The sequence below is a fragment of the Canis lupus genome, chromosome 30, assembly GCF_003254725.2.
Source record: "Canis lupus dingo isolate Sandy chromosome 30, ASM325472v2, whole genome shotgun sequence".
Taxonomy (NCBI): domain Eukaryota; kingdom Metazoa; phylum Chordata; class Mammalia; order Carnivora; family Canidae; genus Canis; species Canis lupus.
In genome coordinates, this window is record NC_064272.1 from 9,592,703 (window position 1) to 9,608,020 (window position 15,318).

Consider the following 15,318-nt stretch of genomic DNA (forward strand, 5'->3'; position numbering starts at 1 on the left):
AGGAGGATTAACTTCATCCTGTTACCACACAATTTCCTCTCATGTGTGAAAGGCAAGGCCTTAAGATATTCTACCCATAAGCTTTTCTTTATTAAGCTTGCTCTAACTATACCACAACAGCTGGTTGATAAATAAAGGTTTGTGCCCTTTTAATAGCATTTATCTGTAGAAACAGGCCTCACATCTGAATAAGTATACTGGGGAAAAAAAAGAGAGAGATGCTTCAGATGTCCAAAATTTTGAACCAAGTAATAAAGTTTCTTCTCAAATTTGTATTCAAAATCAAAAGCAAAACATATGCTTTTTAAATTTCTTAACCAGATCACAGCCAAAAATTACAGTAACACAAATATGAAGAGAAACAAAGTTTTAACATCAGAAAGCCAGTAACTAAACATGAATTCTACAGGAAATAATCACAAACTGATGAGACAAAGGAAAAAGAATGACCAGTAACTATTTGTCTCTATAGTATGAATTAGTGATCAGAGTTTGTCACTACAGTAAATGCTCCAAAGAAGTAAGTGATTTCTGGGATTTTGTTTTTTATAGTTTTGTCAATTGTTTTTCCTTACTACCTACTTTGCCCATTTAGAGAATCAAAGGTTGACTGTATTTCATAGGTTTCCAATGATATTGAGTTAAAGATCATATTTATGATAAGAATTCTCCACACTAAATCTAAATGAAAGCCTCTTTTATATTGCTGCTAAGACAAACCCTCACATAGTAAGAAACGAAGACCATGGAAAAATTCCACAAATATCCTAAAGAGATGCTGAATGTTTACTAATATATTAATTTGCCCAATCTAAAACTGTGTTACTTAAAATACGAATAACTTCAAATGACTCAGCCTGGCATCATGATCAAAGCTTGTATTTATTTTTTATGCAATAAGATAAAATTTAATATTTCTCACTTTCCTAATGTTTTTCTGTTCCCTGTCTCCAAATCTCAAATTCAAGTCAAAAACATCAAAACAGAACCAGAGATGGAAAAAAAAAAAAACAAAACACGACATAGAATATACATATATGCTACATTTAACTTTTTAAAGGTGCTTACTTTAATTAGACTTTGTTTAAACATCTCAAGTTTTGCATCAAAAAATAGCCTTCTTAGATAGGTATTCAAGATTGTACCCTGATGAGGCCCAGTGCTTATTCAGCAGACTTTGGACTTCTCAGACTATTGCAGCAACACTACAGGTTTCTGGCATGTAAGAACTTATAACACTGCTGAGGCAACAACATAGCAATGTCTTAGTTTCAAGGCTGGTGTATTGCAATGAGAAAACATACTAATGAGATAGAACTAGCTCATCCCCACCCACCCTTGTTTCCATCTACTAGCAAGAGCTGCTGTGAATTCTACACATTTGAGATGCACAACGGTTTATCCTTTTTGAATGCCAAAAAGCTACTGTAGTTGTTAATAACTCTACAGATAGTTCCATGTCATAGGACCATATTTATTTCTGAAGGATTACTATAAAATAAGCTAACAGGCACCCTCAGCACTCAGATCCCCCGACAGTCACAAGTTGATGGAAGACAGCCGTTCCCATACCTGCCCTTCAGGTTCTCAAGTTCCCTGTGATGCAACATGCTCCGCATGTGTTCGTCCATCTCCTTCAAAATTAAAGAAAGCAGATTAAACTAAGGGGGATTGCTTTGGGAAAAAAAAATTCCTCTGTTTTTATTCAATCAACAATTGGGGTTCAAGCTCTTTGTGTCATAAGTGTCGTGGTTACCCTTCTCAATTCAATATTGAAATCAGTTCCTTATAATTCTTCAGCTATGTTTTTGAGGTTATTTCATTTTTTTTTTTAAGATTTTATTTATTTATCCATAAGAAACACACACACACACACACACACACACACACACACACACACACACAGAGGCAGAGACACAGGCAGAGGGAGAAGCAGACTCCATGCAGGGACCCGATGTGGGACTTGGTCCTGGGTCTCCAAGATCACACCCTGGGCTGAAGGCGGTGCTAAACCGCTGAGCCACCTGGGCTGCCCTCATTCTTAAATAATTATTAAGAAAAACCTATTTAATGGCTTTCGAAAAAGGTCAGAAAGTATATTGTCTTTAGGGAGCAAAGGATTTAAGAATAAACTATGTGGCTTAAGTTCTATCCACAAAAAAAGAATTTACTAAAGTTTTATATATATAAAAACCCAACTCAGAAATCATCTAACTTCTCAACTATTTGGTTATTTTCTCCATACTTTCCCCACTCAACTGAGAGTTTCTCAAAAATAAGTTATAACTCTTACTCAAGTCTTGGCCAGGGATTGGCACACGGTTGTCAAGATTTGCTGAATAAATAAATGGATATATCAATTTAGGCAGAACTTATGGATCTAACAGAACTTCCCTGTGGTTGATCAAATATAAATAATAGTGAATGGGAATAGAAGGGAAGGGAGAAGAAATGGGTAGGAAATATCATAAAGGGAGACAGAACATAAAGACTCCTAACTCTGGGAAACGAACTAGGGGTGGTGGAAGGGGAGGAGGCAGGGGGTGGGGGTGAATGGGTGACGGGCACTGAGGGGGGCACTTGACGGGATGAGCACTGGGTGTTATTCTGTATGTTTGCAAATTGAACACCAATAAAAAATAAATTTATTATTAAAAAAAGAAGCTATAAGCAATAATAAAATGATTATTGTTGTTTTTTTTAAAAAAAAGTTTTTAAAAACTGCTTAGAACACAGGAGCTCAATCATGCCCTCATCTTCACTGCCCATTCTCCCCCAATTGATTTGCTTGATTCTAATGAAATCTTTGAAAATCTACTAGGGTCTCCCATTCCTCCAACCCATCTTTAGTGGCAGGAAAACAAAATCTGTGGGAAGAGCTACCACTTAAAAACATGCACACACACATGCACACATATCTTAAAACTCAAAAAGCTGTAAATATCTATCCCTTTGTCATGTGGACATATATGTAGGCAACATGCCAAAATTAGAGAATGGCTGTTCGTATATATAATAATATAATAATACTATAATTGTTGAGTATTACTATTGACTGTATCCTGTGTTTAAGTGCCTCTAACATTTCCTCATATCAACTGCAAAACACTGCTGATGGAATATTATTAATTTCATAAGTATACAAGGATACATAGAAACTAACTTATTTATTCACCAACTATTTATTACTGCTTATTAAATGTCAAGTACAGAACTAGGCACTGAAGGGATAAGTGTGAAAACATTCGTTCCTGCCCTCTCAGAGTCACAGATAATCAAGTGGTCAAATGAGGACTCAGATCCTCACATATCTGACACCATGGCCAAGGTTTTATTTATTTATTCATGAGAGACACAGAGAGAGGGGGGCAGAGACACAGGCAGAGGGAAAGCAGACTCCATGTAGGGAGCCTGATGTGGGACTCGATCCCGGGACTCCAGGATCACGCCCTGGGTCAAAGGCAGGCGCTAAACTGCTTAGCCACCCAGGGATCCCCAATAGCCAAGGTTTTAAATACTATGTCACACTCCAACCATCTAGTGCATTGAGATTTTTCATTATATACAATTCATTTGTCAAAAAGAATACAACAACCCAATAACTTAGTCTTAATTTATCTACAACAGTGTGACAAACAGCTTTGTGTTCTTTTTTTTTTCTAAAGATTTTATTTATTTATTCATAGAGACACACACACACACACACAGAGACAGAGACAGAGACACAGGCAGAGGGAGAAGCAGGCTCCATACAAGGAGTCCGACATGGGACTTGATCCCGGGTCTCCAGGATCACGCCCTGGGCTGAAGGTGGCGCTAAACCACTGAGCCACCCAGGCTGCCCAGCTTTGTGATTCTAAACACTTTCTTTAAATGGCAATTATACTGGAGACAACCATCATTTCCTTCCTATCTACAAATGCTTCGGGATCCCGGGGTGGCGCAGCGGTTTGGCGCCTGCCTTTGGCCCTTTGCCTTTGGCGATCCTGGAGACTCGGGATCGAATCCCACGTCGGGCTCCCGGTGTATGGAGCCTGCTTCTCCCTCTGCCTGTGTCTCTGCCTCTCTCTCTCTCTCTCTTTCTCTCTGTGTGACTATCATAAATAAATAAAACTTAAATAAAAAATAAATACAAATGCTTCACTTGGAGGGGATAGCTTTACATGCGATCCACCCCCTTCTACCTACAATTGATTGGCCACTAACTAGAATGAACACTTACAGAGCTGAAAGCGGAGTCAAATTAGCGACACAATCAAGAATGAAAAAAAAAAAAAAAACCATGAATACACAACCCCTGCTCAAATCCCCATGTTTCCTTTTGTTCAATTTTTCCTTATATTAGATACACATGTGCCAAATCCTCTTTGAGCTAAATTTAACTTGGTTCTGTTTCTTTCTTTTACTTTTTTTAGGATTGTATTTATTTATCTGAGGGAGAGATAGTGAGAGAAAGCACGAGCAGTGGAGAGAGGGAGCAGCAGGCTCCTCCCTGAGCAGGGAGCCTGACATGGAGTTCAATCCTGGGACCCTGGTATCATGACCTGAGCCAAACACAGACACTTAACTGACTGAGCCACCCAGGTGCTCCTGTTGGTTCTGTTTCTTGCAATGAAACCATTCCTGATCAAAGCAGCATTCACTGAAATAGGTTATTTTCTGATATAAAAATCAATCCTGTATTCTATTTCAATTATAAAAATATTATCATTCAAAATTTGTTTAAACATGACTTCTGATTATCTAGAATACTTCACAAATCTTTTCCTAAATTTACATGTGAAATTCTCTCCCACCTTGCTCCAAGGAATGAATGCAAATAGTGTGACAACCTAAGCTTTCAAAATAACTAGGAAAAATCCATGAGCACAGGATTAAATAGCCCCAAATGCATACTTGCTCAGTTACCAAGCTTCTATTTAGTTCTTGCATATTAATCATTATCAGGTTTTTTAAAGAAGGGAGAAGAAGGAGTTTTTTTTGTTTGTTTGTTTGTTTGTTTGTTTGTTTTTTAAAGACTTGGCAGTTGAACAAATGTAGAAAACACTGACTAATACAAGAGAATTTTTTTAGTATTTTTTAACTCCAGGGCTTCTCTAGTGGGGAGTCTATTTCTCCGCCTCCCTTTGCCCCTCCCTCTGTTCATGCTCCCTCTCTAATAAATTAAAACCCTTGAAAAAAATAAAAATAAAAAAAATTAATGAGCATCATACTCAGGGATACAGCACACAGTTTTTTCCCATATTTAGAGCACTTTAGATTCTTTTTCTTCTCCCCGGTACATTTGAAGAAATCAGGGTTACACTAGTTTGGGATACTAGAGGAAAGCACTGCTTCAACCTAACTTGTTCATCATCTATCTAAATAAAACTAAGTATCAAACTTATCTCTTTCAATTAGCCCATTATGCTAATTTCTTAGACCACATTAATCCTAACACTTAAATCATGCAATTCCCTTGTTTAAAAACCTGTAATTGGCATTTCCTAAAACAGGAGTGGGTAATCCCAGCTTCTGATTTATTTTTTCATTATGATCCATGGAAAAATAGGAAGAGATGAAAATGTGTTTTAAACCAGAATAGAAGAAATGCCAAAAGGCTTAAAATGACAAAATTATGAGACATCAAGACAGGGCTGCTCCTCCACAAAAGTGTAACACCACATCTCTGAGTGTCTGCCTATCCCTTTCACACCTTCTCAATCTCCCATCTCCCCCTAATCTGAAAGGAGCCATAAAGAATTTTTATTTATGATAAATTTGCATAAACCCTGGTCAAAAAAATTTGAAACTAGAAGAACAGTTCTTTTACTTTTGTAAAAGGCAAATATTATTAAACATGATTTTAAAATCTCATCTGATTTTTCCATCACTAACAGAAATCCTAAAGAGGAAAAAAAATCTTCACCCCAGCCTAGGGGGTGGATCATAATGGAACCCCTTAGTCTAGCATTCAACAGTTTTATAACTGTCTGCATCTAAATTACAGATTATATTGCAGTCCCACTATCTCCAATACAAAACTGTTTTAATCAGATAAGCCTTCTCACAGACTCCTAAAACTCACACTCCATTCTACCTCTGTATCTCTGTACATGTTATTATACCGCTAAAATCTTTCTCTCTTCTATTTCTCTGAAGCCATCTTACTTCCAAACATCTTTCCAGGTTCACTTAAACCTCCCAGGCTAACCTAGCTCATGATAATCTTCTCAGTTCTCCAAATTTTGAAGGACAATCCAAAGCATCCTAAAAGCTTAGAAAAAAAGCTTAGAAAAAAATTTCTCAGTAGTTAAATCAGTACTACTTTGAAAGCAAAGGATAAAGACAAGAAAAAGCAAAACAATGAGACAAACTGCAGCCAATTTCCCTGAGGCACAGGTAAATTATTTTAGTTCTTAAAAATGCGTTTTTCTCTGAGCAACATCCCCACCTTGTGGACAGCTAGGATACTGTTAACACCATTTCTGATGTGCTGCACTTTTCTTTCACAAGCAAAGGCAGAAACAGAATCCAGGTACAGACAACAAATGCTGTATCCTTAGCTAATCAGAGTAGTATAATCTTGGGACACCTGGGTGGCTTGGCGGTTGAGCATCTGCCTTTGGCCCGCTCCCTGCAGGGAGCCTGCTTCTCCCTCTGCCTGTGTCTCTGCCTCTCTCTCTCGCTCTCTCTCTCTCTCTCTCTGTGTCTCTCACGAATAAAATCTTAAAAAAAAAAAGTAGTATAACCTCAAATAAACTGAATTTTAAGGTATTTCTCTATAATTGGTTACAGACTAAATTAGTAACGATTATCAACTTTTGAGAATCCTCAAATTCTGGGTAGAGATTTAATAATATAGTTTAATAATTCAATAATATAGTTATTGGCTCTTTTATTATGAGCTAATAAAAGAGAAACCAGTGGAATGAGACTATGATTATGAAAGAAGCATTAATAAGACACTGTTAAAAGCTTTTATCCATCTATAAATCCCATGTCTTTGGAAGAAAAAAAAGATCAGTCATAAAGCTTCAGATTCTCCCTCTTCTATTTTATTACCTTTTTTGAGCTGTACACAATGTGGCACAATATGCATTTTCGTTCTCGTACCATAGTGACCAGATCTGAAGCACTCAACGTCACACCTGCAATGAGGAAGTAACATTTAGTAACCTTTCTCCCCTGGGATGTCTTCTTCACCTTAACATAGCTAAAAATACAAGTCTTACATCTCCCTCACCTCCACCCTGCTCCTCCCAGTCCTCCCATTTTGGTAAATGAAAATTCAAGTTTTCCAGGTACCTAGGGCAAAAACTTTGAAAGTCATCCTTGACCCCTCTTTCTCACCCCATATCCACTCTCATTAGCAAATCCTGTCAGTCTTCCTTTGAAATACAACCCAAATCCAACGGTCATCTCACGAGGCACTAGCTTACTGATTTGCCTCCCTGATTCCACTCTTTCCTCTTAATAGTCTATTCTCAAAATGGAAGCCAAAGATTCTCACAACAGGATTCTTCTAAAATTTAAGTCAGATCATTTAACTCCTCTGTACAAAATCTTCCAACAGATTCCTACCTCACTCACACAACATCCAGTCCTTTGCCATGAGCTAGAAAATCTGTTTCCTTTTTTGCTGACTCCATGCCCCACCCTCATTGCCTCTATCTCTCCATTCCAGTCACACTGCCCTTGCTAGGTTTTGATCATACCAGGGATTCTCCCACCGAGGGTTTCTACATTTCCTATTCTTTCTGCCTGGAATATGCTTCCTCAAGATATTTTTATGGCTCACATGGCTCACTCTCTCACTTTCTTATTTCCATCAGTATTTGAAATGTTGCTTCACTAGGAAGGGCCTTCCCTGACATACAATGCTGTATTTTTTGCTCCCTTCTATCCTCCTATTAACCTGCTTCATTTATTTTTTTGCTTCAAAAAGCTTTGTTGTTTCCATCTAGTCCTAGACTTGGGTGAGGGCTCCAGGGTGGTAAAAAGCTGCCTAATGGCTGCAAGGGGAGGCTCAGGAAGAAGCCCTGACACCAGGGGGATGCCAGAGGGCCTCTCAGAGGCCACTGGGCTCTAGAGGCTCTTAGTCATGGTTGAGGGTGAGCCTTTGGAAGAGATACTTGCCCAGCCCAGTCCAACCAGGGGGGCAGTCAAGCTGCAGACATCAGTCAGGTGGTTGTCCATCTTCTAGATGGGAGTTTCACCTGCTCATCTAGAAAATGGCTCTCCAAGAAGTCACAGAGATGAGGGTCTGCACAGGCAAAACCCAGGCATGCACATATATAAAGGCCTGATTCAGGTTCTTCTCCAGAACCACAGCATCTCCCAAAGTGTCCAAGGTTTCATCCCACTCATCTTAGGACAGTTCTGCACCTCCTGTTAGAGGGCATGGCTACCCACTGGTTTTGTATCTTCAGGAGATACTAGGCACCTTCACCTTCTAACTTGTAGAAGAAATGCCAGAGCCACAACATCATGGTAGAAATACAAACCCTGAGAGAAGTAGGTATAGAAAGCCCACAGATATAGGTTGGCCAGGTGGTTGACAGCAGCCTCCACCTCAGTGGAATAGTTCTGATGTATCTGGGAGCTCATGTTTGATTGGCAGTAAGGAATAAGCTCAGAAAAACAGTGCTGGCTGGTCTTAGAGGCAGGGGAGCGCTTAGAAGATGGTTTGGAAAGTTGCAATTGGAAAAGAGGTTGGAGAGTGGTAGGAGACTGGAAGAAGGGGTGTCCCTGGGTCTATTCTATCCAAATACTGTTGAAAAGACAGACAGATCCATGGGACCAGTAGGTGTGCTACCCCCCCCCCCCTTTTTTTTATGTTTTAATAGCACTGTAGTAGACTGTTTCTGTAGATGGCCACAACATTATCTTCCACCCTAGGTGTTCTTTCACAATGTGATCTTGTCATTACCATCCATCAAATGGTGTGGTTCATTCTCCCTTCCTGTTTTGATCAACAAAATGTGGTAGAAGTGGGGTGCCTGGGTGGCTCAGTCAGTTGAGCATCTGACTCTTGATCTTGGCTCAGGTCACAATCAGGGTGGTGAGATGGGAGCCCCACATCAGGCTCGCTCAGCAAGGAGTCTCCTTAAGGTTCTCTCTCTCCCAAATAAATAAATAAATAAATAAATCTAAAAAAAGTGCGGTAGAAGTGACAAAGTAAGTCTCAGTAAAAAATGTGCAGCTTCTGCCTTTGCACATTTGGAATACTCCCTCTTAGAACCCAGCCACCAGCTGTGAGAAAGAAAGCCCAAGCGACAAGGAGAGGACAAAGGGAAAAGAACTGAGGCCCAGCTGAGCACCCGAACAACCAGCACCATCTGACAACCACGTTGGGAGAGTGAGCCATCTCAGTGTTCCAAGCCCACCTGCCAATGAAGGTCCCCAAGTAAGATGACTTAAAGAACTAAGCAGATGAGCCATTTTCAACCCACAGAATGTTAAGAAACAATAAAATATTTCTTTTAAGCCAGTAAATTTTGGGGTGGTTAAAGAGCAAGAGATAACTGAAGCAAGCAAATCTTATTACCTGATATAGTATAATTTCTTTTTAATTCTTTATTTCCAGGGACTTAGTGTATTTTGTTCACTAGTATAAATCTAGCACTTGGGCAGCCCAGGTAGCTCAGTGGTTTAGTGCCACCTTCCGCCCAGAGCATGATCCTAGAGACCAGGGATGGAGTCCCCCGTCGGGCTCCCTGCATGGAGCCTACTGCTCCCTCTGCCTGTGTCTCTGCCTCTCTCTCTCTCTCTGTCTCTCGTGAATAAATAAAATCAATCTTAAAAATAAATAAATAAATCTAGCACTTAAAACAGTATATGCCATAATGTAGGTACCCAGTAAGCATTTGTTGAACTGTTTCAAATGGAACTATCTTCAGTTACCAAATGTGAGACAGAGAAAGCTAAGTAAATACTGTGATTTGGATTAAGACCAGAAGGTTTTCTATTTTACCGTCCTCTAGCACTAGCCTATTTTCCTCTTGCATCTCTGCAAAGATGCCCTACATGAGAATTTAATTTCATCCCCAAGCAACATTGTTTTTCCCTCTACACACAAAACACCAGGCTCTAATAGAGATATCTGCTTTCTTGCCTGGGTTCCTTCCTTAGGGAATTTAAAATTGTGAAGTAACAAAGTTATAAACTATCCTAATTTAATCTATAACTCCTAGACAACATGGTGGAAGGACCAGTGAGGAAGAGGCCTACGGTTCTCTACTTCTGGTCACTCAGCAGTTTCCTTGCTACTGTAACCCAGTTCATATCACTCCTGAATTTCTGAAATAATTTTACTCAGTAACAAAGAGCAAACACCAAAATAAGATTATAGGGTAAAATTTTGGCCATTTGAGGAAACTGAATATCAACTACCTAGTATAACAAAGAAACAGACCTTCAGAGATAAGCACAGTGTTATTCATGCTTCTAGTACTACTACTCTCTTGGATCTCAAAATTAACATAAATCACTGGTGCTCTGTGTCACTGTGTAATTATTCTTTTAATTCCCCTATATCTTAATGTTCACTTCAATTTTAATTACTGTTTACATGTAGTATTTTATTTCACCCAAGTGTTTATGGAGCACAAAGCATTGTTCTAAGAATTGAGGAAACAGTTATATGTCCAGAAATGTGTTTTGTTTTTGTTTTTAAAGTAGACTCCATGCCCAATGTGGGGCTCGAACTCATGACTCTGAGATCAAGAGAGGCATGCTCCACTGACTGAGCCAGTCAGGCAGCCCATGTCCAGAAATATTTTTAATAGGGCTCCAAGTTATTAACCATCACAGAAAAACAGGAACAATAAATAAATAAATAAATAAAACTAAGAAGCAACAAAGTCAACAAAAAAATGTGACTTCTGGCATAAGCAACAATAGCTATTATGCTGTTTTTACATATTATCAACTGAGAACAGAGCACTAAAATACAAACTGTGTTTCTATTTAATAAAGCCAAAGGCATCAATTCCTAATAAGTGGATAAAAAAAGTCATATAATAAAAACATTCTCTGGGACGCCTGGGTGGCTCAGCAGTTGAGTGTCTGCCTTCAGCTCAGGTTGTGATCCCAGGGTTCTGGGATGGAGTCCCATGTCGGGCTCCCTGCGAAGAGCCTTGCTTCTCCCTCTGCCTGTGTCTCTGCCTCTCATGAATAAATAAATAAAATCTTTAGAATATATAAATTAAATAAAAACATTATCAAGGGAACCCTGGGTGGCGCAGCGGTTTAGCGCCTGCCTTTGGCCCAGGGCGCAATCCTGGAGACCTGGGATCGAATCCCACGTCGGGCTCCCGGTGCATGGAGCCTGCTTCTCCCTCTGCCTATGTCTCTGCCTCTCTCTCTCTCTCTCTCTCTGACTATCATAAATAAATAAAAAATTAAAAAAAAAATTATCAAGTTTTTAGCTGAAGACTCACTTTTTGTTTTCTCTTCACAAGCTCCATGTTTCTAACCTGCATAAATTAAGTAAATTCATTTCATTTCTGTAAAAAAACATTAAAAGTATAACTGCTAGCAAAGCAGTTAATCAATAAGGAAGACCTAGTATATAGCACTAAGCTGAAAGAATTCCAGCCAAAGACAAAGGAAATTTTAATTTCTACATCCTTGATCTGGGTTAATATAGGATTTTAATTAAGCTTTCTGAAATACTCGAATTAGCTCACAGCTTTCTAGATGGGAACCACTGCTCTCTTTAAACATCTTAACAGGGGATCCCTGGGTGGCTCAGCGGTTTAGCGCCTGCCTTTGGCCCAGGGAGCGATCCTGGAGTCCCAGGATCGAGTCCCATGTCGGGCTCCCGGCATGGAGCCTGCTTCTCCCTCCTCCTGTGTCTCTGCCTCTCTCTCTCTATGTCTATCATAAATATTAAAAAAAAAAAAAAAAAAGATCTTAACAAAAAGGTGCCTGGGTGACTCAGTAGGTTAAGCATTTCTGATTCACGATTTTAGCTCACGTCATGATCTCAGGGTCTTCAGACCAAGCCCGGTGTCAGGCTCTAAGCTGAGCATGGAGCCTGCTTGGGATTCTCTCTCACCTTCTGTCCGCCCCTGCTCACTCACTCATGTGCTCTCTCTCTCATTCACTCTCTTAAAAAATAAATAAAAATAAAATAAAGGTCTTAACAAGTATTAGAAGTCAAGAAAATAGAAACCATCCAATTTTGCAATCTTGAAGTACTTGAGAGGTTACATTATACAAGTAAGCATAAAGAAACAATTCAACTACAGCTGTTCTTAACCACCTTGCATTTTCTTCCCATATCACTTAAAAATACCCATTGTGAAACCTTTCGCATGTTCTCCAAACTATGAGAAATATCTGTGACATTTCTTAGTCATAAAAGCCTTAAAAATCTTATAATAAATACCTTTTCTCAACATCCTAATTACTATTCTGTCAATACATTTACCATGTCTGTGGGCAAAACATATTATTAATTCTTTTCCTTCAGATTCTCATATTTAGTCACTAAGCCCTAATAGATTTCTATTTTTCAATTTTTCTATCTATTCATCAATGTGATAAGCCTTCAAGACCTTACATCTATTCTCCCTTCACCCAACTGCTCCACTCATTAAAGATTCCTGCCTTGACTTCTGCTCCTAATATATAAAGAAGTTCTAAACCCAAGCAGTGCATCAAAATTGTCCACACAGCTTATTAATTTAAATACAGCTGTGTTGGGACACGTGGGTGGCTCAGTGATTGAGCATCTGCCTTTGGCCCAGGGCATGATCCTGGAGTCCTGGGATGGAGCCTGCTTCTCCCTCTGCCTGTATCTATCTCTGCTTCTCTCTCTCTGTCTCTCATGAATAAATGAATAAAATCTTTAAAAAATAATAAATAAATAAATACAGTTGTGTAGGCAGAGTAGAATTATTGCACTTCATCTCCAGAGACTCCATTTTGTACTTCGTTATGCTCTCCCTATCTCTACGCAAGGGTAGTCACTCAAACATAATTTAAATGAGTCAAAAAGACACTTCCAAGTAACCACTATCTCATAATACTGTAGTTCATCTCAAATGTCAATGTTACAATATTTCTTCAAATATTTATCACATAACTCAAGGCTGGAAAACACTGTTTAGTGTCAACTTTATTTGAAACATTGTCACAGTAATGTAAGTAGAGGTTGTTTGATAGGTTATATCTGATCTCCCCAACCTTATACTATAAGGAAGGGATTTGTCTTTTTATAAACTTCCTAAGATTCATTATAGTAAACCCAGTAACACTTAAGATATTTGAGCTCTGACCTAATTAAAGCCAACTCAGACTCTCCAGGACAACAATATACTGTAAAACTGTGAAGAAAAGCTTAGGGGTGCCTGGCTGGCTTAGTCAGGGGAGCATGCGACTCTTGATCTTGGGGTCATGGGTTCGAGCCCCATGCTGGGTGTAGAGATTACTTAAATAAATAAAACTTTAAGGAAAAGGAGAAGAAAAGCTTAATTATTGGTTTGCTGAGGGAGGGGAGTGGTACTCAGATTAGAATCCCTTTTCTGAATCCCACAGGTAACTTTCTGTGCCTCTACCTCAACCCTGACAAAAAAAACAAATGGATTTCTGATAAGCAAGACAGGGCAACAGAGAGAGAGTACCAGTGACAGAACAAATTTTTGCTGCTACCCCTAGGTTGCCCAAAAGGTTATGGAGCAAAGATATAACTGGCACTTCTGGGAGATCACTTTGCTCACTGTGCCTCCCTAGAAAATTCCAAAGCTCTTTACTAAGGAGGAGTAAACTGATAACAGAGGTCAGAAAGTATTTTTGGTCACAACAACCTATAACCACAACTTCCAAAGGCTTATTCTGGGTAGCTGCTGTATTTGGTAGTTCTAAGTTCTGGCTGGCTCCTATTTCCCAAAGCAAATGATTGGTGGTTTCCTGCATCTGGGAGGCAGGGCAAGATGGCAGAAGAGTAGCATCCCCAAGTCACCTGTCCCCACCAACTTACCTAGATAACTTTCAAATCATCCTGAAAACCTACAAATTAGGCCTGAGATTTAAAGAGAGAACAGCTGGAATGCTACAGTGAGAAGAGTTCGCGCTTCTATCAAGGTAGGAAGACGGAAAAATAAATAAATAAAAAGCACCTGGGAATGAGCAGGGGCCTCACAGGATAAACAGCTCACACTGAGCCATGCACCTGGCAGGGGGCTGGGCAGCTCCCCAGGTGCACACACCTGAGAATCAGCACAGAGGCCCTCCCTCAGAAGACCAGCTAGAAGGACATGGGAAAAGCAAGTTATTGATGAAGCAGCACTGGAAAGTTCCAGGGGAAGTCGAGGGATTTACAGTATATAGAATCAGAGGATACTCTCCCTTGTTTTTTGTTTTCTGTTTGTTCCCCCCCTTTTCTCATTTCTTTTTCCAGCACAACTCGTTTTTAGCCACTCTGCACTGAGCAAAATGACTAGAAGGAAAAACTCACCACAAAGAATCAAAAACAGTCCTCTCTCCCATAGAGTTACAAAATTTGGATTACAATTCAATGTCAGAAAGCCAATTCAGAAGCACAATTAGAAAGCTACTGGTGGCTCTAGAAAAAAGTGTAAAGGATTCAAGAGACTTCATGACTGCAAAATTTAGATCTAATCAGGCTGAAATTAAAAATCAATTAAATGAGATGCAATCCAAACTGGAGGTCCTAACAACGAGGGTTAACGAGGTAGAAGAATGAGTGAGTGACATAGAAGACAAGTTGATGGCAAGGAAGGAAACAGGAAAAAGAGAAAAACAAAAGATCATGAAGAAAGGTTAAGGGAAATAAATGACAGCCTTAGAAGGAAAAAAATCTACGTTTAATTGGGGTTCTAGAGGGCGCTGAAAGGGACAGGGGTTCAGAAAGTGCATTTGAACAAATCATAGCTGAGAACTTCCCTAAGTTGGGAAGGGAAACAGGCATTTAGATCCAGGAGATAGAGAGATCCCCCCCTAAAATCAATAAAAACCGCTCAATACCTTGACATTTAATAGTGAAACTTGCAAATTGCAAAGATAAAGAGAAGATTCTTAAAGCAGTAAGGGACAAGAAATCCCTAACCTTTATGGGAAGAAGTATTAGGACAACAGTAGACCTCTCCACAGAGACCTGGAGCGCCAGAAAGGGTTGGCAAGATACATTCAGGGTCCTAAATGAGAAGAACATGCAGCCAAGGATACTTTATCCAGCAAGGCTGTCATTCAGAATAGAAAGAGAGATAAAGAGCTTCCAAGATAGGCAGAAACTGAAAGAATATGTGACCATCAAACCAGCTCTGCAAGAAATATTAAGAGGGACTCTGTAAAAGAAAGAGGAAGTTC

At 39.4% G+C, this 15,318-nt stretch overlaps 1 protein-coding gene across 4 annotated transcripts in view; it reads right to left on the reverse strand.

Moving 5' to 3' along the window:
- Nucleotides 1-15,318, reverse strand: part of ZNF106 (zinc finger protein 106) — a 64,100-nt gene that overhangs the window by 36,808 nt on the left and 11,974 nt on the right. Inside the window, exons 2-3 of one of the 4 annotated variants that reach the window (XM_025473054.3) lie at nucleotides 7,045-7,130; nucleotides 1,573-1,634 (exon numbers count right to left, since the gene is read on the reverse strand). The exons of 1 other annotated variant lie outside the window; for it this stretch is intronic. In XM_025473054.3, the coding sequence (XP_025328839.1) occupies nucleotides 1,573-1,634; nucleotides 7,045-7,098 (116 nt within the window). In that variant the 5' untranslated portion in view covers nucleotides 7,099-7,130. Of the gene's footprint in view, nucleotides 1-1,572; nucleotides 1,635-7,044; nucleotides 7,131-15,318 lie in introns of those variants that run through there. 2 more of the 4 variants (XM_049104069.1, XM_049104070.1) reach the window with 2 other exon arrangements.